Genomic DNA, 26,887 nt, shown 5'->3' with positions numbered 1-26,887 from the left:
ACAATATTTTATATTATCTGAGAAAAATACAGCATATACATAGTAAGGTTAAAAAAAACCTGGAGAAATAGCCTGAGTGCAATCATTAAAGTGACATACGTGGCCCCAATAAAGAGAACACATACAGAGGGGACAGATCCAAGCAGCTGGAGTGACAAGAGACTCTTATGAAAGGAAGAAGGAAAGGGAAATAGTATTAACATTACATTTACAGAGATAAAGAACACACTCTCTGTTAAGCAGAAGATCTGTGTTCTCCCAGCTCCTGATATGTTCTAACAAGCCAGGGCGATTGAAAGGCATAAGTTTTAATCAGAAGGGAGAGTCTAATTTACAATAAACAATATGTGCAAAGTTTGTAGAGTTTTAAATCAGTTCTTATTAAAGACAGGAATTAAGATTGAGCAGGAGAGTAGAAATCTAGTTTTTTTTTACAAAGCAAAGCTAAGATCTCAGCTTGTAACATCTGGGCAGTTTCCAAACTCAACCTTCATCATTCTGGTTGTATTAAGCCACTGCACACCCACCCCAAACTATGAACACAACTGGGCCTAAATCCTTTGCAAAGAAGAAATAGTGCCACATTTTTTCTCTTAGAAAATAGGTGGAAAGTGCCAGTTCTGCTGCTGCTGATCATCCAGTGCTGAGAAAGCTAGGCAGTTTGCAAGGCCCCGCTGCAGAGGTAGGAGTTTGTTTGGGAAGGGGGTGAAGGCTCTATTTCATTTGGATATATTGTTAAATGAAATCCAGTTTAAATTGTATGTGTCCACAGCTATCCAAGGTGGCATCAGCGTACAGCCAGGTACTGTTTCAAACACAGCCAGCAAGCATGAACCTTCTTCAAGCTCATATCCAGTACTCTTCCTATTAGCATTTGCACACACTGAACAATGCAGTAGAGCAACCAGTTTGCAGAACAGTCTGCTTTCTACAATCCTTAATATTACCAGACCTATGAATAATCTTTGCCTGTTATTAATTTGACCTTCCAATAGTCAGTTGCGAGTTTCTCTCTAGGATCTCTCAGGGTAATAGTGGTCTGCATGGGCTCCTTACACCACAGCAATCAGACTTCCAGAAAGTGTCTGGAGACAAAGTCAAAGTCCTTAAAGGCAGCCTGTTCCTCAGGGGTCAGGACAGGGAGCTCATCTGGAGGAGTCAGGATTGGCTTCTGGGAGGTAAACTCTTTGTCAAAGTTGCTAATGTCAGTGGGAGCTCTTAAGAAAGGCACAAAAGGGGGCTTCAGTGCTCTGGAAAACAGGGCATCCCAGTCAATCTCCTGTAAATAGAGGAAATTACAAAACCAGATTAGCACCAAGAACAGACTAACAAATTGTGAGATAGTAGGTAGGAAATAGTAGTGTTATGCATCCTTCCTCCCTTCCAGATCAGCTGCAGCATGCCTGATTTCTACAAGGCTAGAAAACAGAAGTGCCAAGATAACCAAAATGAGGTGCACCACAGGAAAGAGAGAGATCACTCCTAAACCAGAGTCTTCCATGAAACTTAAGACTGCTCTTCAGAATGCCAGCCAAGAAACAAAGCTACAGCTCAGATTGTTATTCAGCAGAGACAAAACTAAACTAGAACCATAAGCTCTTATCAGGAGACCATTAAGCAGTTCTCTGTGTAAGGGCTACCCAAAGGAGTGTTTTCATTGCTATAGGGCCTGGCGTAGCTCTTTACAAATATTAGCATTTATGACAGGATAATCCTGGACATTGATAAAGCTCAACTGTTTTATACAGTTGGTTTTAGTATTCAAAGTGTTAGTGCCTCAGTAGCCTTCCTTCACTATGTATAAATTATAGCATCCTCTCCACCCTAAGCTATTCAGCGTTCATATTCCTCTGTGAACACACTGACAGTTCAAGTTTTATATTCTAACTGCTCAAACCTTCCTCCCGAATTCAGAGATAGTGATTGCCAGACAATCTGTATGATGGTACCTGCATCTGTATACCCACAGCAAGAGAATTCCCATGCTATAGGGGAGATGTTTGATTGGATGTCTGAAATTAAGAGGTGGGGGACATTTAAGACTCAGTTTGGAGCTGCATATATTGAAATAAAGATCCTGTGCTTGGAAGCCTAACGGTACCAGAAAACAGTCTTTGATCAGGAGGTTCTGAAAGTGACTTATGGAGATAAATGTTTGGCTTTAGGGACCACGTGTCAGAGAAGCTGCTGTTGAGAGTCTCATTTTTAACCAAAAGAAACAGGCAAGTTTGCCTCTATAGCAGCAGAAAGCAAATAGCTCTCCTGCAGCTCAGACATATGAGCACAAAGGTGCACAGGGGGCTGAGCTCTTACCTTGAAAAAGGGCTGGTTTTTAATCTCCTCTGCGTCCCTCTCTCCTGCTCCAAGACGACGTTCTGGACATTTCTGGAGAAGCTGCAGAAAAGACCAATAGACAAATTCAACACATGGAACAAGGAGTGACATGAACAATATTCCAGAGAGAAAACAGAGCAGCAACCATCCAATCTCTTCACTTGCTCCCTTCATGGCAGGGCCATAACCAGTCAGCACTAAACTCAAATTTAGTCCATTGTAAACCATCCATTTATATCAGTGGGTGATCCACTGTGGACTCTAAGTAGCATATAAGCCTTAACTATATACGCTGATCCACTGATAATTAAAAATGAAATTCAGCCCTATCCACAGAATAAATCTGACATCCCTACCCTAGAGTTATTTAACGTCTGTCCATTTGAGAATTGGCAGGATAGACTTCAATAGGAACCCTGATTAATCCTCAATGGCTATACGGATGGCATGTGTGTATGGAGGTGTCAAGGATATGAGAGAGAGAGTGAGAGTGTGTGTGTGTGTGGGGGGGATTCCCTGTAGAATATATGGACACCTCTGGAAGCGCACACTCACAAGTGGAAATTCCATCTAGTTAGAAGAGTGTCTCTCTGGCTCTACTTGTGCTGAGGTCTCAGTAAAACCAGGGAGATCCCATTGCAGTACCTTGCGGAGTATGGGAAGTGCCTCAGAAGAAAGGAATCGCGGATAGCGGACCTCTTCATTGACAATGCTGTCAAAGACCTCCTCTTCATTATCTCCAGGGAATGGAGACTGCAGTGGAGACATGTTATTATTTGACATACATAGTATCTGTATCCTACTGTTCGTTTATCACACTGTAAGATGGGGATGATAATACTTCGGAGTTTTGGAAGGATTAGGTAGGGTTTGGCAAGTGCTACGAATGAGGAAAACGTGATATAAATACTAAGGATCCTTATTGGAGAGAACAGAATTAGGAATGTTAGGCTGCTATAGCTGGTTTCAAATCACCACAAAAGCAATTATAGGAATCACACTTTTAATGCAAGGGGAACCCAAAGATGTACTTTTATTCACTTAAATTATTTTAAAGACATAAATGAAGAGCAGTTAGGTGCACCCATCCCGTGACCACTCATGTCATGTGGTGAGGCCCACCTCTCCCTTTCCCCAGAGGAAAATGGTCTCACCTCACCAACAAGCATCTCGAAAATGAGCACACCAAGCCCCCACCAGTCCACTACCCGCGTGTATGAGGTGTCTGTCAGGACTTCCGGAGCCAGAAATTCAGGGGTGCCACAAAAAGTGTTAGTGCGGTCCCCAAAACCCATCCCTGTGGAGAAAATGCCTTTATGAATACACCATACACATTCCCAATTGGTTATGCATCATCACATTTTCTGGAAGCATAACAGGCAATGTAGGTGATGACAGCAGGGATGGTGATACTGGACGATGGACAACCTGGCTGAGGATAGAGACAGGTGGGCAAAGAGAGGAGAACTGGCATTAATACATTACTTGAAGGAGGATCTGCCTCTGATCTTGCCGGACACTTGCCCACCCATGTCCATGCACTCTTGAGGAAGCACGGAATCTTCACTAAGGACTCTAATAGCTTGTCTTTTTAGTGTTTCTAAGCTGAGGCACAAAGAAGGAATGTAAAGACACTGTTTATTTAAACAGCAACGCAAAGAAACTTCCTTCAGCCACAATTATCATATAACCACATAGCAAGGACAAGGAAAACAAGCCTGTATGATGCTGCATCCTGGCTCCTCTGAACAGTCAAGTGCATTATAAACCCCTTTATAAATTACCCAGAGAGAAGGAACAGGAACTGCTCCCAACTTCATAGTGGTCAGATAGGAAGGATTTCTTCAAGTGGGATGAACACAATTGTGTTAGTACAGCAATTCCACAAGTTGCGCTTGTGAACATGTTACCAAATCCTAGATGCTCAGTTTCTCCAGCAAGGGTACCATCAAAGTTGCTCACCTTCCTTACACAGCCCAAAATCTGCAATCTTCACAAAGCCCTCAGCATCTAAGAGCAAGTTATCCAACTTCAGGTCCCTGCAGACACAGGAGGAAGAGAATTGGGAGTGAAGTCTGGGAATTGGCATAACCCACAGGCACCAACTTTCCAAAGTGCCAGGGGATGCTTGACCCCCAGCTTTGTCCCAGGCCCTGCCCCTACTCCACCCCTTCCCCCAAGACCCCACTACGCCTCTTCTCAACCAGTTCTGCCTCCTCCGCCGAGCACACCACATCCTCACTCCTCCCCCCTCCCTCCCAGCCTCCTGCCCACCGCAAAACAGCTGTTCGCGGTGGGCAGGAGGCACAAGAGGGGAGGGGGAGGCGCTGATTTGCAGAGCCCGCCAGCAGGCAGGAAACACTAGGAGGGATGTTGGGAAGCTGATAAGGGAGCTGCTGGTGGGTGCTCAGCAGCCACCATTTTTCCCCCGTGGGTGCTCCAGCCCCGGAGCACCCCCGGAGTCGGCTCCTATGGCATAACACCAGCTGTTAGGAAGAGGGAAGTAGAATGAACAATGAATAGAGATTGCACTTTCTCAAATACTATATTTCCTTAGAGGATACTCTTCACAGACTATTATATTTATTAATTTATTTTCCTAAGAGCATCTGTAAATGGCTCTGTGCAAAGAGGGGCTTGTGTTATCAAAGGATGTGTCCTGCTAATAGCAGGCCCCATTGCCAGGATGCCCCTGGAAAGAGGACACATGTTACCTCCCCCCCAGTTCATCTCTGCTTCAGGGTGGATGACTCACTGGCAATATGTCTGACAGACAGTTTCTTAATGACATTCCCTGGCATGGTTAACAGTAAGTTGGTATGGTCAATACAGACACAGGTTTGGATGTGTTTTATTTCTGCCAACTCATTCCAGTCAACTGTGGAAAGGATCCAGTTAAACTCTTGAATGTGATGGCAGGAGCGGTGGGAGGGAAATGTGAAATGTCACTGAGCTGGCTAGCTGGACAGAGTGCTAAAGAAACCCCAGCATGGCAGTGAGCTACAAACTGCACGTGTGGCTCAATGGGCAATTTAATATTTGGGTTGCTGGGCTTCTTACACTTTACTGTTATGTTACCTGTAAATAATTTTCTTCTCATGTAAGAACTGGAGTCCAAGCACTACGCAGGCTGTGTAAAACCTGAGAAAGAGGAAGAGTTTTCACTACAGAGACTTGAGAACCAAGTCAAACATCTATGGTACTTTGAAACCTGAAACAAGCTAACTCACTGCGTCACATGTTCTGGAAAGACATCAGAGTGAATGTGCATCATGAGATCACCACCAGGGGTGTATTCCATCACAAAACATGCATGATCTGGCGTCTGGAAACATGCAAACATATTCACCAGGAACGGGTGGCTGAAGGAGTTGATCACTTCAAAGATTCGCTTCTCACAGTTCAAGCTGTCAGGATTCAAAGAAAGAAAACGTCAGGGCCAAAGCTCTGCAGAGAAGCCTATGTTTGGAGATGGAAGTATAGAGGGGGATATTTTTACACTTAGAGTTATAGAAACAAAAAAGGGAGATGACATTCATCTTGTGTAGTTCCCAAACCCCAGTTTTATTCTCTTTCCCCCAGGTGAGTGTTATTTTGCTAGATGCCAGGAGCAACACTATTATAAGCTTCCTTCAAGTCTTGATTCTAGCCCTCTGATGCTTAAGAGGGATCCACTACCACATTAGTGCTGAGATTGACATGATTAGAGAGGTGATCTCACAGCCTCTGGTGGAAGTGCTCCCTCTGGTCAGAGACTCACCTATCAATCTCATCTCTGCTAATGATGTCTTGTTTCTTTAGGGCTTTGATAGCGTACAACTTCCCTGTTGCCTTGTATTGACCTAGCAGCACCTGAAAGACAATAATCCAGCACTCCCAGTCATTCTGAGATTCTTTCATCTGGCTACTTGGACGCCCACCCACACAGCCAGCAGGCACTCACACAAACTGCTCCCGTCCATTCCAGAGAGTCATTGTCAAAGCCAAGGCCAAGCAACTCCAAGGAGGGTTTTTTATTTTCCTGAATGCTCTGCAGTGAATAGCTCCAGATGGAACTCATTTTAAATTATGCAATTTTTAAAATCTGGAGTGTCAAAGCTGGTCCTATGATTTTATAGCCACTCAGTGCTCCAACTACCCAGGAGTTGTGAGCTCAATCTTTGGGGAGGAAGATCACCTAAGGCTGTTCTCTAGTGACCCCTATGGATGATGCAAGGAGTGACCTTGATGGGCTCTGGAGCTAGAGGCATATGAACTACATGGGGCATGTGAAAAGAGGATAGATGGAGGAACCTGAGCCCTTAAAGGTTCTCTCCAGCCTTGGAATCCCTAAACACTCGAAAGACCCTCTTATTAACAGGAATATCAGCTGTTTCCTTGTGGGGCAGGAGCTGATTTTTCCATTTACAGTTGAATGAGCCTCTTCCCCTTTTGGAACATTTCCACTCTCAAACTATGAGATGCAGAGGTGGAAAAAGAGAGGGGGCCAGCTTTGCACCCGCCCCTTCCAAGGAAGCCCCTTATTCCCACTTTACCTTCCCAAAGTGCCCTCGTCCCAGCATTGCGATGCAGTGAAAATCCTGAAGCTGAACAGTCCTCTTCCTGCAGGCAAACAGAGAAAGCACTACTAGGACAAGACATAGTAAACTCAAAGGTCAGAAATGGATACCAAAGGGAAGGAGGTTTACACAGCAAGAAGCCAAGCCTAAGGAAGCTAGAGAGTAGCTGGTGGGACAAGACCATGTAAATATGAAGGTGCTGTCAGGACAACGATAGAAGAACAAAAGGTTGGTGGTGGGATATGGGAAGAAACCAAGTCTGGGGTGCTGCTAGGATGAGAAGGATTCTAGTTCTTGGACAGGGATAGGTAGTGATGAGGGGAGAGTAGGGGTGTTGGAGGGCAAAAAGGGGAATACAAAATGTGTAGCTGAGTGGACAGATGCCATGAAACATTATGCTGGCCACATGCTGTTACCAAGGAAACTAAAACTGTAGATTCTAGGATCTCTTGGAAAAAATAAAAAAGCAGTTAAAAGGGCTTAGTCTAGGAACATCGTTTGCTGGGAGCAGAAGTTTCCCTCTCCTCTGGTGAGTGAATTGAAGGCCTAAGAATCTAGCCTAGAAAGACACACATGTCCCTCCCAGAGAGACGGTAGGTAAGTCAATGTATGTGACTGACTGTGTCCTTGCTACCAACTACAAACCTCCATAGTGAGGGTGAAAGGACTGATACGTTAATGCTCCTACATAAGGAAATAGTTGAAGCTGTTGATCAGTTAATGTTTATTTTGTTATTCATGCATTTTTACATAACTGATGGTTCAATATTATTGTTGTTGTGTTTTTTACCTAGCATTTTCTTGTTGCATTTTTCTAGTCTGTATCCTTGTTATATACAGCCCAGTAGCAGCATTAGACTCTACAAACAACTTCATTGTTTTATGTATGCCCCCCATGCAGTGGAGACTAATTTATCTCAAATAACTACATTAATATAATAAACAAGGGGTGTGGTCTACTGGGGGTGCTTTTGAAGTATGTTTCTTAGTATTCAGAGAGGTATATCTAAATAGCTCACATGTTTAAGCCCTAGAGAATTTAAAATGCTTAAAAACGAGGAGCCATTTGAGGGCAGTTAAATTATTTTACCTTCTACTAGAAAGATTCACTCAATTGTATTGCACAGCCTGTTAATAGGTAATGGTCAAGGTTCAATACAGATAATGCTATGCAGGCATCTGGATAAATAAGGTAAAATGCAGAGTTTTCCTTGTACTATATAAATACAGTATGAAAAGTCGGTTACTGAGCAATTAATTTCCTAATTAGATGTCATAATACCTATTTAACAGAACTTAAGACTGATGGTCAAAAATTTCAGCTCAATATCCCCTTTCCTTGTGCCCAAAAGAGCCCCATGCTGTCCACAATTACCTCTGAGAAGCCCAATTTGGTGTTTCTGTTACAGCAGAGCTGCAAGTCCTCTCTTCCACATGTAGCCTCTTCAGACACTAAATGGAGAGAAAATCACCACATCCAGTTCTGTGGAATGTTTGCAAAGTCCCACTGGATCAGATCAGAACACACTGGAAAACCCACACCCAAGCCTCCATCTGTGTCACCCAGCAGTGACCAGAGAGAATGTTCTTCTTGTGATATAAACAGGGATGGTCTCTGTTGTGAGTGGAGTATGGCCCACACAGCACACGAACACAGACTGTCTATGGCTACTTAAACCATTTCTATGTACTGAGCTGTCGCGGAGTATTGGGGGACTCAGGGCCCTGCACCCCCGGCTTCCTGCGATTCACTGCGACTCTCAGCCAGCCAGTAAAGCAGAAGGTTTATTTGGATGACAGGAATACAGTCCAAGACAGGTCTTGCAGGCACAGACAACAGGGACCCCCTCAGTTAGGTCCATCTTGGGGTCCCAGGGCATCCCAGCCCAGCCCCCCTTGGGAGGTCAGAGCCATCTCTGCCTCCCAGCCATCTCTCCAGCCTGCTTCCAACACTCTCCTTCAGCGACCCCTCCCACAGCCTTTGTTCAGTTTCCCGGGCTAAGGAGTCACCTGGCCTTCAACCCCTTCCTGGGTTCTCATGTTACACACTCAGGTATGCGCCTGGGGAAACTCCCATCCCCCAATGCAGACTATCCGAGCCACACTCCCCTGTCAGCATTCACAGACCACCGTGAGAACAGGCCCAGTTCGTCACATGAGCAATGCAATAATAAGATTCTGTCTCCCTGTTGGAGTCAGCCCCTAGTATGGGTACCCATTTGAAAAAGTCTAGGATGAACCATGACTTTCCCAGAAAGTCACTTCACATGTCTCAGTGCAATTCTAGAGAACTCTGGTGACCAGAGAGAATGCACTTTTATCTATGGGTGCACACTAAGTAGAAGAGTAAGGTATGTGTCAGGGCACAGGTATTTAACTATTTCAGCACTGAAAACTTGCACCTCTACTTCTCCCCCAGTGACTGCTCCTTTCCCTCAGTGAATGAGATCCCCTCTTCCTTCCCATCCAGCTCACCCAGGAAGAGAGCGTTACATGCCCTCCTGTTTTACAGCACCTGCAAGTTCTGCGTCCCTGCTTTTCTCATGCAGATACTTCTTCCCCACTTCTGGCCTGAAATCCCAAAGTGACCTGCCTGCCACTTTGTTTCTGCAAGGGGAGGCAATTTATAGGATTGGGGAGATAGAGCACCTCCCCTTAGAGTCCAGATCCGTCCTACTTCTGAGTGACCAAAACCCCAAGGCCCAGTCACCCAATTGGACCCCAAATCCCTGGATATTAGCCAGTCTTAATCAACATCTGCCCGAGGAGTCACTAATTTCCTGAGGGTTATAAGAAGTCAAAAAGAACTTGGATTTGAGAGGAAAGGGCAGGGCCCAACCCACTAAAGAAACCTGACCAACACACAAAAAATCTCTCTATCAACCCAGATTCTTACCGGAGAGTCTGCAGGAGATGGAGCAACCTCTTTGGAATCTGCTGTCAAAAAAAGGCGTGGAGGCTTAGGGGGAGGTTCCTCACCAAATGTCAGTTTAACCACTGGATAGTCACTGCATTTGGAAGAAATTTTTAAAGAGGTCACTGTGGAATAGAATATGGTACAACGGACACTAGTGCAGTGCCAGAATTACACGAGCAAGGTTTAAATTAATCCTAAATGCACTGGACAGTAAGAATCCCTGATTCATACCTGGGATTCAAGCCTGTGAGAAATCAACAGGTAGTATGCGCCTTTAAAATGAATTGTAAGGAAATAAGCCTTTATTATGCTGCTGGTGTTTATACTCATGTCAGGATACCTAGCACTCTGACATTACGAGTGATGAAAGTTATAGAAATGCCTATAAATAAAACGGCCATCTGATAAACAATTTAAAGTAAACATCTATTTTTTTACTGCGTCACAGAAATGAAGTTTAGCTTAATAACCAACTTGATCTTCCTTCTTACAAGGGCTAGTGGACCAGTGAAAAATATCCTCTTTTAGAGGAGCAAATCTAAAAGCTAAAATACGTAGCTTTGGAACACATTCAAGTTGGTGGTTAGGTTATTTGCAACCACAGGAAAGAAGGTTACGATCTATTCCAGCACCAGTTAAACTGTGGCCCTGTATAGTATTCAGATAGTATATAATGAAGAGAACATGTGCCACATTTGAGTTTGGGCCTGGATAATTTAGCATTTGACCAAATAAAGTTAAGTTTAATACTGATAAAAGTTAAAGCAGCTTTTGACTTTAGGTGAAAAGGCATTGAAGCAGGCCATGCACTTGCCTATTTTCCCCCACCATCACACTCCCAAATTCACTTTCCCAATGTCATGCCTATGTCATAAGAAATGAGTGGAAACATGTGAAAGAGTAATTGCTGATGAACCGTTAATTTTATTTAACGAAGTGAGAATGTGCCTTAGACCATTAGATGGAGATCTGTTACCCACTTCTTCTCACATGAGCCTCTCACAAGTCCTGTTTACAAAGAGTTATCTGCTTGTGGTCACTCACAGATTTTGTAGGAAAATGACCACCTCAGACTGGATCCTTCTACTATGACCCCAGATTGAGACACCAAATTATTGGTCCACACCAGGCTCGCCGACGGGGGGGGAGGGGAAGGAGGAAAGCGGGCAATTGCCCAGAGGCCTGAGTGATTTTAAATGGCCTGGGGGCCCCCGGCCATTGCCACTGCTGTGGTAGTGGTTGGGAGCCCCAGGCCCTTTTAAATAGTCCAGGCAGGCCACAGGGCTCCTAGGTGCACGCGGGGTGGTACCGACGGTGGTGAAAGCAACCGGGTGGGCATGTGGAAGCCCTGGCTGTGCCGGCAGCTCACTGGGCACCAGCAGTGCAGCCGGCAGTAGCTCGGACCCATTGACTGTTCTGCTCTGGGGCCCGGAACTGCTGTTGGTGGGCTAGGTCCACACTGAACAATGGCCAGCATGACAGATCCTAACAGCGTGTCAGCACTGCAACGGGGAGGTGTGATTTCCACTGTGAGTAGACAGACTTGTGTTAGCTCACCTTGAGCTAGCACCTAAAAATAGCAGTGTGGACATTGTGACCCTGATGGCAGCTCGAGCTAGCCACCCAAGTGCAAGCCCACCTGACCCCCTGGGTCTGAGAACACAGTAAACACCATTCGGAGCCATCTTGAGCTGAGGGCAGTTGAGAAGGAACTGCAGTGGCGACAGATTTGCACCTGCCTATATGCCCCTTGAGCTGAGGGCAGTTTAGAAGGAACACGCAGAGGCATAGTGCGCAGACGCAGACCTTTGGACACTGCTAGCTAAAATCTCCAATTGAGAGTGCTGGAAATCTGTCCAATGGTCAACAATAAATCAGAGGTAGCCCTACAATACTGAATGCTCCATAAAAGTTCACACCATCTCAGCGGGTATTAGCTTTTCTTAATAGCCCAAGCTAAGTTTCCTACATAGATCTTTCACCACCCTGTAGAATTTCACCAAGTTTTAATTTTGTGCCCATTCCAGTTTGTCAAATAACATTAACTAGAACAAGACTTACCTGCCCATTGAATCAGTTTGAGTTTGCAGCCGTGCTGGAGAGGTAAAGTCTGTATGAATGGAAGTACGAAGTGGGGGGCTTAGCGTGCTCATGGAACTACATGGAGGGAGGATGCTCATCATTAGACGACCCCAGGTAGCAATGTTTATGTTCATCTGAGAAGCTCGGAGAAACTCCTTTCCTGGAGAAGGAGAAACCCAAATGTTACTGAGATTACCATGCCAAGCAGTACATGAACTAGATAGGGCAATGGTTCATCGAAGCAGCCATTTGATCACCCCAACAAGAGGCCCAATTTGGGGATGGTAGACCAAGAGGCACCATACCTACATCTCCTAGACAATCAGAACAGCTGACAGACTTATAGGTAAGTAATGATGAAAGTATTCATAAGGTCCTAGTAGTTGGAGCTGAAAAAGACCTCCCACTTCATCACGTCCAGACCCCTGCAATGGCGAGGTATAATCCTCACACAGTGGATGTACCAGATATTAAACTGATATTCTACTAGACCCTAGCCAAAAGATAATGTGAAGGTACTATATTCTGATTTTCCACCCCCACTTCCATGCTGAATTTAAGTCTCTCAGCCTGAGAACAGAAAAATTGTGAAAATAAATTGTGGATTATGAGTTTTTAAGGTCTTTCCATGATTTTTGCTGTTTCCTGCAGTATCAAAGTTTTTGTTTAAAAAAAAAAAAAAATTGAGCTTTTCCAATTGCAAAGAGCCTTCAGAATATAAATTCTCTCTCTCTCTCTCTCTCTTCCCCCCCCCCCCCCAAGCTCTGGAGAAAAAGAGCACATGAGCTGTGCCACCCACCAACCCATTCACCTCGCTGAAGTGCCAGCTTTAAAGCCTTGTTGGACAATCAATGTCCCTGTCCAAACCATGGCTTTGTCTAAATTTTCTAGGAAATCTCTCACCGCTGTCACTTATCTGTGGTAGCACAAGTGGTTAGGGTGACTAGATGTCCCGATTTTATAGGGACAGTCCTGATATTTGGGGCTTTTTCTTACATAGCACCTATTACCTTCCACACCCTGTCCCAATTTTTCACACTTCCTATCTGGTCATCCTACAGGTGGTAGGAACACACATAGATTGAGGCTTGGATCCTACTAGCAACAATCCTGTTAAAAAACTACTAATCATAGCCCCTGACACTGTAATCATGTTAGGAATGGATGTAAACAGTGTTACAACATGTACGTTCCATGTTACAGCCATGCTTCCATCACTTCTCTAGTGAGTGGAGATATTGCCACACTCTAATAGATCTCACCTACACACATCCATTAACCCAGAAGCATTCCAAAAAGTACCATAAACCAGGGATGCTAGAACAATTTTTATGTGGGGGCGCTGAGAGCCATTGAACCAAACTGTAAACCCTGTATATAATGGAAACCACTTCAAGCCATGGGGTGCTGCAGCATCCCCCACATCGACAACCACATAACCATACATGCCCCTAATTGGAGTAGCTGTCGGTTCACAGGCTGGTTACCTTTCTGTTTGGGGAAAATACGTTTCTGGCGCTGCAGATTAGACCGTCTCTCAATCACAGGGTTACAGAAGGTCACCTGCCAGGGAAGCAGAGGAGACTCAATGCTTAGCCTTCTGACCATTCACACCCATTCAGCAAACTAGGAGTCACATAAGCAGGCAGACTCCAGACTGAGTTACACTATCTACTCCCCTCAGGTGCTATGTTTAAAAAATAATAATAATAATAATAATAATTAAAGTTAGAAGTATCCATTAACATGAAGTACAGAGAATCTGACAAAGGCAGAATGATTGGCTCATAACTAGGGCCCTACCAAATTCACAGCCATGAAAAACATGTCACAGACCATGAAATCTGGTCTTCTGTGTGCTTTTACCCTATACTATACAGATTTCACGGGGGAAACCAGCGTTTCTAAAATTGGGGGTCCTGACTCAAAAGGGAGTTGCGGGGGTGGCGGTGGGGGGGTCGCAAGGTTATTTTAGGGGGGTTGCAGTATTGCCACCCTTACTTCTCTGCTGCTGCCTTAAGAGCTGGGCGGTCGGAGAGTGGCGGCTACTGACTGAGGGCCCAGCTCTGCAGGCAGCAGCACAGAAGTAAGGGTGGCAATACCATGCCATGCCAGCCTTACTTCTGCGTTGCTGCTGGTAGCAGCTCTGCCAGCAGCCGCCGCTCTCCAGCTGCCCAGCTCTGAAGGCAGCGCCACTGCCAGCAGCCTTGCAGAAGTAAGGGTAGCAGTACCGCTAGGGTAGGGTAGGGTAGGATAGAAGTAAGGGTAGCAGACCCCCCCACACAACTCCTTTTTGGATCAGGACCCCTACAATTACAACACTGTGAAATTTCAGATTTAAATACCTGAAATCATTAAATTTACTATTTTTTAAATCCTATGACCGTGAAATTGAGCAAAATGGACCGTGAATTTGGTGGGACCCTACTCATAACATTTCTAAGATGTCTTCCATCCCAATTGATGCCAGTGTACTTTTCAAATTATATACATAAAGCACTGCTGAAATGTAGCTACCCCCAAAGTGGGAAGCAGCAGCCAGTCACTCCACAACACAAGACTGACAAGAAGGGAAATTTTGGCTAAGAAGACTGGGTCAGACCCCAATTTAGGAAAGATCCCCTGGGATCTTTTGTCTCTTGCAAAGGAGACAGGACTGTGTTTTTTTAAGGATTACCTGGAAGATCTCGTAACAAATTGAGTTCCATGCACTTTGGACTTGTCTACACTGGCAATTTACAGCACTGCAACTTTCTGACTCAGGGGTGTGAAGCGCAGCAAGTTTCAGCGCTGTAAAGTGCCAGTGTAGATAGGGCACCAGCGCTGGGAGCCACACTCCCAGTGCTGGTAGTTACACCCCTCGTGGAGGTGAGTTTTTCAGAGTGCTGGGAGAGCTCTCTCCCAGCAAAGCGCTGCCATGGCAGCACTTTAGCGTTGCCAGTGTAGACTAGCCCTTTATTATCTCAAAAGATGAAGGGATAAGCCCAACCTGATGGGATTTGATCCCATGGTTCCAGACAGTCTGGGTGATTAAAACCTAATCATTAAGCCACCCTCTTTAATGTAAAGTGTTGCTGATGACTCCTAACAAAAGCAAGTCAAAGACTGTGTGTTTTATGTAGTGCCCAAGTAATTACAGTGGGGGCCCTTTAAGGGTCACTCCTGGCTATAAACACACTCATCTTTTTAAAGTATTTCTTTCCTTGTTTTCAGTTGGTGCTTTTGTCCTCAACCATCTGAGTGTAGATTGTATCAGCCACAAAGGCCACTCCTTAGGGTGGGTAATAATCAATTATTGATTTTTTTTTTAATCAGATTTTTATTTTAAATCAATTTTTTAAATTTAAATTAAATAAACGTTTATTTTTTTTAAATAAACCTATTTAGAATGACTTTTTAAATTACGGCAATCTATGTTAAGGCTTAAGTTTACTATAATCTATTAAAATAATTTAAATTAAATAAACACATATAATATGTAGTAAATATTTGCTGCCAAGTTTTAAAGTCATATCAGTGAACTGGTGAAAGTCACTGGCTAAGTACCTCTCACCACTGTTTGCTGATGTGCTAAACCAGATTTTTCAGCAGATGCAGAAAAAAAAATATTTGATTTCAGTTTACTCAACTAGTTCAGTTTAATGACTAGTTCAGGGATAGGCAACCTATGGCACGAGTGCCAAAGGCGGCACACAAGCTGATTTTCAGTGGCACTCACACTGCCCGGGTCCTGGCCACCAGTCCGGGTGCTCTGCATTTTAATTTAATTTTAAATGAAGTTTCTTAAACATTTTAAAAACCTTATTTACTTTACATACAACAATAGTTTAGTTATATATTATAGACTTATAGAAAGAGACCTTCTAAAAACGTTAAAATGTATTACTGGCACACAAAATCTTAAATTAGAGTGAATAAATGAAGACTCGGCACACCACTTCTGAAAGGTTGCCAACCCCTGGACTAGTTCATTCTAAGTTAAGAAATCAATGGGAGTTGAAAGTGCAGGAAAACTTGGTTTCTTCTTTCAATCTATGAATCAAAATTAAGTGCAGGAAGATGAAATCTATTCCTTCTGAAATCCTGAAGGACATGGTGACAAGAAACAAACAGTTCAATGTATTAATTACAGATACTTTATTTGTTTAATAAAATAAATCAGTTAGTTTTAAATCCAAAACACGTTTTGATTAACTTTTTCATTAACTTTGTTTAAATGTATCCAGCATATTTAAGGTAGTTTTATTTAATAATTTTTAAATGCTGTTTTGTGCATTTTTTATTTAATTCTAATTTCCATCTACATAGCCCTTGACACAAACACAGGTAAAAAAAATTGATCGTTTAGTAAATAACAAATGCATTATTCACCATTCCCAAAAACAATAAAAAACATTAAAAATTAAGAATCTGAATAAATGAAAGGTAAGCTATATAATTGCTTAAATAAATGTGTGTATAACATATCCTCCCTGTTCACTCCTTCCATTCTCAGACAAGCACCTATTTCCAGGGTAGACGCCACACTCTAAACAGGGGGATGGAAACTATTCTAATTGCAAGTGCTCACCATCCCTCCTCCTCTCCCCACTAGAGGACAAGCAGATTACTTTTGAGGTATAAAGACAACACATTGAGTGAGGGTCGAAGTGTATCTAGAGGTTAGAATAGAGAAATGGGACTCAAGACTCCTGGGTTCTAGTCCCAGCTCCTGCACTGACTTCTGTGTGACCTTGGGTAGGTTACTTCACCTATCCATGTCTCAGTTTACCCATTTGTCTGCAACCTTCTCAATGCAAGGAGAGTCAAACCCAACAGAATTACCTATGACTTCAGTGTATACCCGAAGAAAACCTCTGAAGCAGTGACTCTTCTGGATAAGAAAGGTAAAATCTAGAGCCTTTACCTCTGCAAAAAGCATCCCTTGGGGTTCAAGAGAGAGGCACATCCCATGGCGTTCATTATCAAGAAAGTCATCCAAGCGCAAGAACTTCACTGCACACAGCTCTCTCCAGTCACGCCAATAAACTGCAATCTCCAGCTCCCGGGACTGGAAAAAGAGAAGCAGAGAGCTTGGTAATGGACAAGGCCAATGCCCTGGCACACATACACTCCCGTAACCTACACACTCTGAACTCCACCTTTTCCTGCCTTGTAGAAATTCCATGCAGCTAAACGATGCAGTGTATAAGAGACCTGCTCCAAGGAAGAGGTGACATTTCCTCATTCCTATTGCTTCCCACCTCTTTGGTCTTTTCAGACCTTTAGCAGCTACAACTTTCTTTAAAGATTGCTCATTTTCATGTAATTTCTTGACTTTGCTCCTACATAAGACTGAACCTCATCCCAAATATCCCAAAGTGAGGTGTATTGCAGGTAAAAGATGGAACATGGCCGCTCAAATGGAGACAGAAGAGGGGCATCAAATGCTCAGACTGAAGCTATACTAGAGGTAATCTGTGAGTAGATTTAAGAATGAGGAGAAGGCTACATTATCAGTCCCAGTAAAGAGATGTCATTCCATTTTTGATTCAAGTATATCACCAAATCCACAGAAATAATTCAAATAAAGTTAAAGATCAAAAAAGGGACACAACACAGGGGTTCTGAGGACAAGACTGAAGAGATCCTGGAATTCCTATCATCCTACAGAAATAAAGTCTTACCCGATCCAGCTCAATGACAAAGCTTTGATCCCAAGCCTGGTTATTAACTGGGCCCCAGTTTGTCTGACCAACCACTTTATTGTCCACTTTGAGCACAGCGAGCACCTCATCTGGACAAGGGAGAAAGTGTAGGTTACAATCTTTTATATGGTCATAAGTTGGAATATACTTCTTGCTGGAGGTAGCCACACAATCCAATCAGATTTCCAGCACAGGAGATCACTAAGGGGGACAGGAGACCAAATGATTCAGCCTCTTCCCCTGTTTCAGGATCCAAGTTTCCAGGTTTCCTCTCACTGCACTCACACCAGACTGAAAGGTGGCAGGCACATTAGAAGACACCATCACTGATGCAACAGGGAATATCATACTCACTACACAGCTCCTCATTCCGCAAGTGCTTTGCTGCAGTACTGCGGCCATGAATACTCATCCCAGCTCGTGCTCGGGTCAGGGATTTCATGTCACTTGGGCTCCCATGATTGGGAGATGAACCAAACACTCGGGAACGTCCTGGAACTTTTTCCAACAGATCCTGACACCCCATCAGTCTCACTTCTAATGAACCTGAGGAATTTCACCAAAGAGTGTTATTCTCAAGAAAAGTTAAATTATTCTAGTCAGTCCACATAGGAAGTCAGAAACTTTAGATTTATGCTGTCTAGGTATTTTACACTTTTAATCCAGCCTTCAGTAGCTATTAAAGTCATTACAACCTGACAGCTTTTTGGTGGCCTACATGAGACAAACTGAGGACTTGATCCAGTTCCTAGTGGAACAAGTGTCCACCTCACAAAAAACACCAGTCATGACATGGGTATATAGGGAAGAAATATTCCCCATGCCCTGCAGCCTCGGGTACCTGTAAGAGCTGTGGGTTTGATCAGTGAAGTGAAGGGCTGGACGCTGACATGCTGAGCTCCCAGAGAGGAAGCATTCACTAGCTCCTGCTTGATGAGTGCCCGCTTTGGGTGATCAGAAGAAAGCTCGTTAAGCTGCTGCTCCAGGGACAAGCGCAGCAAATCAATCTTCTGAGATGATTCTTGCAAACGACCCTGAGCCTGGTAACAAGGAGCAGAGAAAAAGCTAGTACAGGCTTTGAATTAATAGCCACTGCCATGATCTTGGTACTACTAACACTTCACAAGTGACCCAACTTCCCATCCTCAAAGGCCAGGCACCATCCTGCTCATGAAGGACAAGAAGGGACTATCAGCACCACTCATTCATCGCAACTCACTGCTACTGAGGGTCAGGAGGATTCTGCCCTGAATAAGCTCCCACCACGCTATTTCCGACTTGAAGACCAGACTACGATCAAAAATCCAAAACTGGTTTCTTACACACCAGTGCACTATAAGCAGCCACCACTTTGGACTCCAAAAGATTTCCAATTAAAAATGACTGGTATAATGAATGCCCAAGTTGGATAATTACTATAACTAACACTTCACAGTTATATAGAGCCTTTCATCTGACACCTTCAAAGCTCTCTACAAACATGAACTATGGCTCACAAAAGCCCTGTGGGATAAGTATTATCCTCATTGTACAGATGAGTAAACGGAGGCACAAAAAGGATAAGTGACTTGGCCAAAGTTACATAGCAAATGAGTGAAATTTTTTATTCATATTTTCCTGTTCTGACCATTAGAAAAATTAAAGAGAGTGTTGTTTAGTTTACTATAAGTTCATTTTTTTCTGTCTTAGCTTTATGATGTAAGTCAGTTGGCAAGTTCTGGAAATGTAACGTCTCTCACAAGAACAGCATATGATGGGAGAGCTTTATATGTGGCTTTTTTAAAAACAGTCATTGCATATTACATGCAATGAATCAGATGGCAATGACAACCACAGAATCTCTCAAACAGCCAGTAACAGCAGTTATACAAGGGAATTATCACCTTCTACCGTTACAGTTGCTGGGAGTAGCAGCTGCCGCAACATCACTATGAGCAGGGACTGCAGTATTATGGCAGTGCTGGAGGATTTAGACCAGTGTCATGGGACTTGGCAGTAGGGAGCCACCATGTCATTGCTGAGAACATGGCTAGGGCATTAATGGGCAACAGCTGTAATACTGTTTTTCCTCTGACAAAAAGGTTACTATCCAGCATACAGAAAGACACCACAATGCTTCAAGTAGCAATACTGCAATGGTGCTTACTTCAGCCAACACTTTGCGATCCTGCACCCGCCTGCCTCCCAGGATCTTCACCACATTTTTTGCCCCTTCAGCCACGGCAGCTTCAATGCATAGGTGATGTCGCAGTTCCTCGATGCGTAGCTCCAGGAGACTGATGGTGGCCCCCATCTTCACTGGTAAGGTTGGAGATAAATATAACAATCAGACAAGCATGTGGCCTAGCATCTCAGGCATTGGGGCTTCATAATTCAGCTATATCTTCTCCGAGCGATGTCAGATATACAAAGCATCTTACCTGCTGGATCCATTGCATCCTCTATTCCACCTGCCAACTGAGATACTTTCACAATCTGCATCCGAATCAGCTCAATCTTCGTCTTGCTGTCCTGGAGCATTTGCTGAGCTGTTGCCAGCAGCTTCCGGTCCTGGCAAGACAGATTACAGATGGCTGGGAGGTCCATACAGGAGAGAACTAGATTTTAATTATGTGTTAGACTAGGACAAAGATGGGGCACCACAACATACAAGACCTTCAAAGGGGTCCCAGAAAGTCCTAAAACTTCACACAATGCCCAGTTGTGCAAAAAAGATGCATAAGCAACAGGGATGATGATTTCCAACCATGGTAGATACAGATGAGGGATCTGTGATATGCTGTGACACCTATGAAAGATGTGACGAGTTTCATGGGTAACAGTGTCTTGCCCTGTGAGTACTTTCAACTATGATTTTATTCTGATGTTGCAGTGATTCAATATTGTGCTTCCCTAGTCAATTGTGCTGGCAGAGTTGTATGGGTGGAGGTGTGGAATAAACCAGAGTGTCTAAGTTTTTTATCTTGCTCATATAGTTAAATTAAGCTTCTTAATTAAACTTTATTTTTTATTCTCCTCCAGAATATTAAATATGATTATGCCAAACACAAGCAGCATGATGAATAAGAAAGCAGTAAATTCCCAAAAAGCTCTTTTTTAAATAACTCATACACAAAGATACCATTTACTTCGCTCCATCTTAAAGTCTCTTTTGAAATAAACAGTATTGCACAAACTTGGTACATCATATCAGAAACTTGATGATGTGGGATAGTGTCACACATTAAGGGTCATATTCCAAAGCATTTTATTTTCTTACCTTTGGTCAGATATTTTGGCTCCTCTCCCTGTACTGCACCTCCCAAAGCCTGGATTGACTTTTCTGGAGGCAGTACTCCATGTCTGTGACTGACAAGATTTACCACTTCTGAGACTTTTTTTTTAATCTGTTTCTAATCTAGTGGCACTACCACCAGTGTTAGATGCTGGTAGCCATTCTAATGTCTAATATTAGTAACTAATATCAGAGAACAGAAGCATAATCAGTATCTGAAGTGTAGGAACATAAATTACCATACTGGATCAGACCCCTGGTCTATCTAGTCCAGAATCCTGTCTGTAACAATGATCAGCACCAGATGCTTCAGTGGAAGGTACAAGAACCCCCACAGTAGGCAGACTGATTTGAATTGTACTAAATGATTGTCTCAATGACATCCCGTGACAACGAGTCCAACACAACCTGTATTCATAACACTGTTCCCCCATGGGATAGTACACCATGCTGTCACAGGGCTGTATATCAGCTCATGAACACACAGATGGGCTCAGCCATGCAACCTAAAACTCCTCTGACTTAAAGCGTCTCCCTGTCACACTCAGATCTGGAATAAAGATTTGTGTGTGTTTGCACTATTAACAGAAATCTTGTTCCAAGGTGGAATGCTCCCTGCTTATTTCTACTCAGCAATGCTTACCTTTGACGTTGCATTTGAATACATCTGGATCATGTTCTCAGCTCCCTGTTTCACTTTCATCTCAATGTGCAGCTGCTTTTTCAGAGCCTCTATCCTCCTTGCCACTGGGTTTGGGTTCCTTTCCCAGAGACAAGGGTCCGGGGACATGGAACCATCTGTGCAACAACATAGTGAATTCCATTACCCTGCTTCTCATGGTTCCCTCATAGGGTAACAGGTGGGATGAGGAGGAGAGTATAAATGAGGTTTTCATCTTCAAAGACACGTACAATATACGGCCTCAATTGAAGGACAAATTCTCCTAGCTGTTGCGTACCCTAGCCTACTACTGACCCAATATGAGAACTGATGGCTTCTTAGGATCGGGCCCCGAGAATACCAACAACCTCCAATCTCACATTCATCCCTCTGTCAGGAACTTGCATGTTGGATTCTACTCCAAAGCCCCTATTTTCTCTCCCAAGCTCTGTAAGTCTGCCCAGATGAAGTTCAGGAGGCGATCCTATGTCCAACATACGCAATCAGTCTTTTGCCCATTCTGATTTATGTTATCACCTCCTTCCACCTCGATTAGTGTCAATCACAACTTTCCAAACTTCAATACCTCTACACTGTTCGTCTCACCTGGACATAAGCAGGAATCAGTTGAGATTCCTCTCCTAGGTAGATCAGATTTTTCCTTCCCATCACATTAGCCCCCGATAGAAAACAAAAAAAAGGAAATGAAAGCATTGGCTATAATTAGGCTTACTGCTGAAGCTATCATGCCCAACAATTATGTCCCAAGACCTACCTGTTTTGCTCTCCCCTTTCTCTGTTACTACAATCCGGGCATTAAGCTCCTGGAGATCCCAGTGCAGCTGCTCCAGTTTCCGATTGGAAGATTTCAGCACATGCTCTACATGCACCAGATTTTTTTTGTCTGTTGTCACCTTGCGCAGATTTTCCGCCCCCTCTTTGATCTTCAGTTCCTTCTGGATAGCTCGACGAATTACTTCCTTCTCATCCTCCAGTTTCTGCTGGAACCCTGGATCCATGAGGTTCATCCCATTGCTCATTTGCAGGAGATAGATGCCCTAAAACCAGTACCAAAGGGGAGAGAGTTGGAGATATTATGTGATAGCAAAACGGTGAGTGTACAACACATCAATAGCGTTCTACCACTTCATCTCAACTACAAATGGTCTCAGACCAAAACCTTGATTCCAATCACCAACAACTTTGAGGAAAATCAGATCTAAATTTTAACTTTGCAATTTGGGACCCATCTTTGATCTTAATATACCCCAACTTCGCATTAATGCACAAATGAGATGAGTCCTCACAAAGGTTGCCTTCTTGTTATTTAATGTCTATTTATATTTGTGTGTCTTAAATAAGTACCAAAGGGAAGCTGTAATTTGTCCTCATCATGATCATGACGCTGAGTTACATTGGCATTATATAACAGGTGCAGATCTTTATTTTAATATGGCTTGAGCTGCCAGTTGTCCAAAGCTACATGCCAACTGGAACTTTTTAGAGGTGTAACAGCCATACGCTAACTTTTAGTGAATGCATGACCAAGTCTTCATCATTAAGGATGTATTAATCCATACATCTGTTTGTAAATTAATGAGTCAAAAAGTCAGCTGTACAAGCTATACCAGAAAAGGCAGACACAGTCTGTAGTCCCAATACCCATCCTAGCTGGGATTTGCCAGCAGTATGGCTTCTTTAACATTTTGCTCACATTTAAATTGATCTGGCAACATTAAAAAGCAAAGCCAAGAGCAGACTTTAAGTCAATTTTAAACATATTTGTTTTGGTGAAAGGTGTACTCATGATAGCTCTGAACTGACAGGCTCTGTTTATAGCCCCAAAACAGATACAGTTTAGTTAGCACAGACTTTCCCCATGTTCCCCCATGAATAGGCTTTCCACCCAGGCAGGGGCAGCCAGAGCTTTATCCAGACACCTGCTCTTGGCTCCACCCACTGCTGATGACATAGTAAGCAGCTCCACGCAGGAGACTCTAGAAAAGGAGGAGAGGTTTTAAAGGGCTCCATAGCAATTAAAGAAAAACATACATATATGTATGTATGTATGTAGCCCAAGACTGATTAATTACTTAGCATGATCCTCACTTTATATATACAAAATATACAAAATTAAGAGCAGCAAAATAAAGGTCCTGCCACACTCAGTAAATTCCCCAATCTCACAGAGTTGCTATCAGAGCAGGAACAGAACCTAGGAGTCCTGTCTCCTTGTCATAATCTTTAATATTAGACCATATATATAGTAACAAACTATATCAGGATTTGCATTATCAAGTCACTGGTGCACGTCATGGGCGGTTAAGACTTTACAAAGCACCCAAGGTACGTGCCAACTGTTCAGAAACAAAAAATTATTGAGTCATTGTAATGCTGTTATTGTGTTGCACATCACACAGCTAGTCTTATAAGCAGGCTCTCCATATTTCTTCACTAATCAGGTGTTGCTTAAATTTCAGTTTAATAGCAAAACGAGAGAGAGAGTGAGAACAAATTCTATTTTTACTAGTGGCTTAAGCCAAAGTCAGGTCCACTACAGACTCGACAACCAAAAAAGGAGACTTTAGGACTGGTAATGAAACAAAGTGGCTCAGGCTTAACATCCTGACTTCAGGAAGTTCTCGCCCAATTAGTAAGGCCAGGAATCTAGCCAAATTCCTGAAGAAGAAAAAAAAAAAAAAGGTTTAATCAAGAGGAACTTGAATCATGGAGCCCTTGAGTCACTCAGCCAAACGTTCCAACTCCAGGTCAGGAAATCAGAAAGTCTTTTGTCGATGTGTAGTAAGTTACTAAAAGGAGTTTGATTTTTTTTAGTTACATTTTAAACAAATATTAGGAAAAAGTGTGCCTATTTCTCCTCTTCCCAAACCATATGGATAGGTAAATGCAACACACCTATCACATTTGTACTGACAAACTTATAGGGTAGCTGCTTAGTGTGAGCTTAGTGCTGGCAAAAGATACTGGACTAAGTGCGCTGGAAACTGACATCCTTCATTTATCCACAGAATGGATACAATGTGGGCAGTGTCAGGGTAAGTTTCCTCCACTCTACTCCCTGCCAAACACATAGCTGAAAGTCAACTATCTGCCTTGTCCATTTTCTAAATATATTTAGAACGCATATACCCTAGGGCATTGTGGTTGACAGGCTCTTTCTACCCCCTGTGGGCCAGAAGATACCCAGTGTTAACAGTGATTGTACTAGGGCAGTGGTTTTCAACCAGGGATCCGGAGCCCCCTGCGGGGCCACGAGCAGGTTTCAGGGGGTCTGCCAAAATAAACCAGGGCAGAAAGCCAAAGCCTGAGCCCTGCCATGCGGGGCTGAAGCCACAGCCTGAGCAACAAAGCTTTGAAGGCCCTCCTGTGGATGGGACCCCGGGCAGTTACCCTGCTTACTATCCCCTAATGCTGATCCTGGCTTTTAAGCTACTGGATATGCAGAAAAACAGTTGTGGCATGGGGTGCGGGTGGGGGGACAAGGAATTTTTATAGCATGTTGGGGGCCTCAGGAAGAAAAAGGTTGAGAACCACTGCACTAGAGGACATAAAATACTATTCAGTCAACACAGAAAAGGGTAGGACAGCAGAATGTGCATTTGTGCTGATACAGGGATAGCTCAGTGGTTTGAGCATTGGCCTGCTAAACCCAGTGGGTTGTGAGTTCAATCCTTGAGGGACCCACTCAGGGATCTGGGGAAAAATTGGTACTTGGTCCTGCTAATGAAGGCAGAGGGCTGGACTCGATGACCTTTCAAGGTCCCGTCCAGCTCTAGAAGATAGGATATCTCCATTTTTATGATCATTTTGCAAAGCTGGTTTACAAATGCTGGGTGGGGTGTCGAGAAGCTGACACTGCCCATCCTGCAGCTGTGCATCCCAGCAAAGGTTAGTCTCCTAGGCTGTTAAACCCTGAAACTGCAATGAGGTCCACAGCACTGGACCCACCGCAGAGCTGGGACCAGAGGGTTTGTCTACACAGAGACATTGCACTGGTTTAACTGAAATCACCACCAATTCAGCTACATCAGTGCAAACCCCTGCATAGACACTCATATCAATTCAGCATTCACCAGATGCAAGCTAAATCAACAGAAGGTTTAAACTGATATAGAAAGTCTGCACACAAAGATGCACCTTTTTAACTAATGGGATTTTAAACCATGCCTTTAGTTAAACTGGTGCAACTCTGTGTTTAGACCAAGACTGAGTATGGCAGCTTTCACCCACACTCCATTTATTTTAAAACGTTAAAAGTACAGCACCCAGTTTGGGATAAATCAACTTCTAGCACTTGTGGATCTGGTCCCCTTTGCTACTCTGAATTATGCAGACGTTATCCCTCCCCTCACAAAAAAATAAAAACATCAGAGAGAAGGAAAGACCTATTTATTACATCAGGAACTCCCTTGCCCCAGGGACTGTTTCAGAAATGTTCCTTGTAGTGGATTCTCCAGGGATTTTTTATGTAAGCAATGCACGCCTGTGTTAAAGTATAATTTAAATTTTTAATTTTTAAACATTTTCTAAAATACATATCTACATAATTGTTCTAGGTTTGTCATATTTGACACCACTGTGTTTGTGGAAGAAATGGCATTTGAATGATAACCAATTCAACCCATTTCCACCAACCTAGGGCCCTGGAGTTGGGCCATGGGGGACAGTGAGTGGGTGACATTATGATTCTGTTGATTTTTAAAAATCAAATTAAACCTCTCTGACCTTTCTGTCACTAACTTGCCCACAGAATGAGATTGTAACATATTATGCTCCAAGATTAGATTTTTCCAGATTCGTTTTTAAAATGTCCGAAGTGATGGAACACACACACCACTTCCCATAGGAGAGTATTCCACAAACTAATGCATTCCACTGACAGAAAATGCTTCCTGTTATTCACCTTACATTTTCCCTTTCTCCATCTCAGCCCATTTCTCCTGGTTAAAATAAACCCTTTTGCCATCCTAAATAACTAAACCATATCCTTAAAATTCACACCTATCAGACACTTGCATTCCTCCCTTAGTCATCTTGTAGCAAACTTAGCCCATATTTGTGGGGTTCTTTTGAGGGCAGAGAACATTTTTTCATTGTGTATATGCATGGTGTCTATCACAAAGAAACGGTGATTTCCAACTGGGCTTTTAGACACTACCCCAATAATCGTCATCAGTGCAGGATAACCCCATTATTCAGAGCCAACTCTGTCTGTTCTGAGAATCACAGGGTCTACTCTGATGAGAGGAATGTGCCCCCACATACACTGGGATGAGCAGAAAGAGGGATATACGCAATAGATCAGGATGAGGGACTGACTACTTCATATTGGGTGGAAAAACCGCAGCCTCA

The 26,887-nt window shown here is 43.4% G+C and overlaps 1 protein-coding gene across 1 annotated transcript; it reads right to left on the bottom strand.

Annotated features, from left to right (window-relative positions):
- Positions 1-667: 667 nt before the first annotated feature.
- Positions 668-22,744, bottom strand: PKN3 (protein kinase N3). Its single transcript, XM_034752003.1, has 21 exons — positions 22,290-22,744; positions 21,497-21,651; positions 20,000-20,129; positions 19,726-19,877; positions 18,421-18,619; positions 17,934-18,125; positions 17,559-17,668; positions 16,799-16,942; positions 13,380-13,455; positions 11,872-12,052; positions 9,790-9,901; positions 8,269-8,345; positions 6,870-6,936; positions 6,095-6,186; positions 5,565-5,741; positions 5,413-5,475; positions 4,297-4,373; positions 3,489-3,631; positions 2,980-3,087; positions 2,314-2,394; positions 668-1,279 (listed from the first exon to the last, which is right to left on the bottom strand). The coding sequence occupies exons 1-21, from the start codon at positions 22,552-22,554 to the stop codon at positions 1,067-1,069; spliced, it is 2,814 nt and encodes a 937-aa protein (XP_034607894.1). The 5' UTR covers positions 22,555-22,744; the 3' UTR covers positions 668-1,066.
- Positions 22,745-26,887: the final 4,143 nt, after the last annotated feature.

The sequence above is a fragment of the Trachemys scripta genome, chromosome 17 (assembly GCF_013100865.1).
Source record: "Trachemys scripta elegans isolate TJP31775 chromosome 17, CAS_Tse_1.0, whole genome shotgun sequence".
Classification (NCBI taxonomy): Eukaryota; Metazoa; Chordata; order Testudines; family Emydidae; genus Trachemys; species Trachemys scripta.
The sequence above is the reverse complement of the archived record's forward strand: the minus strand, read 5'-3'. Positions and strand labels throughout refer to the sequence as shown.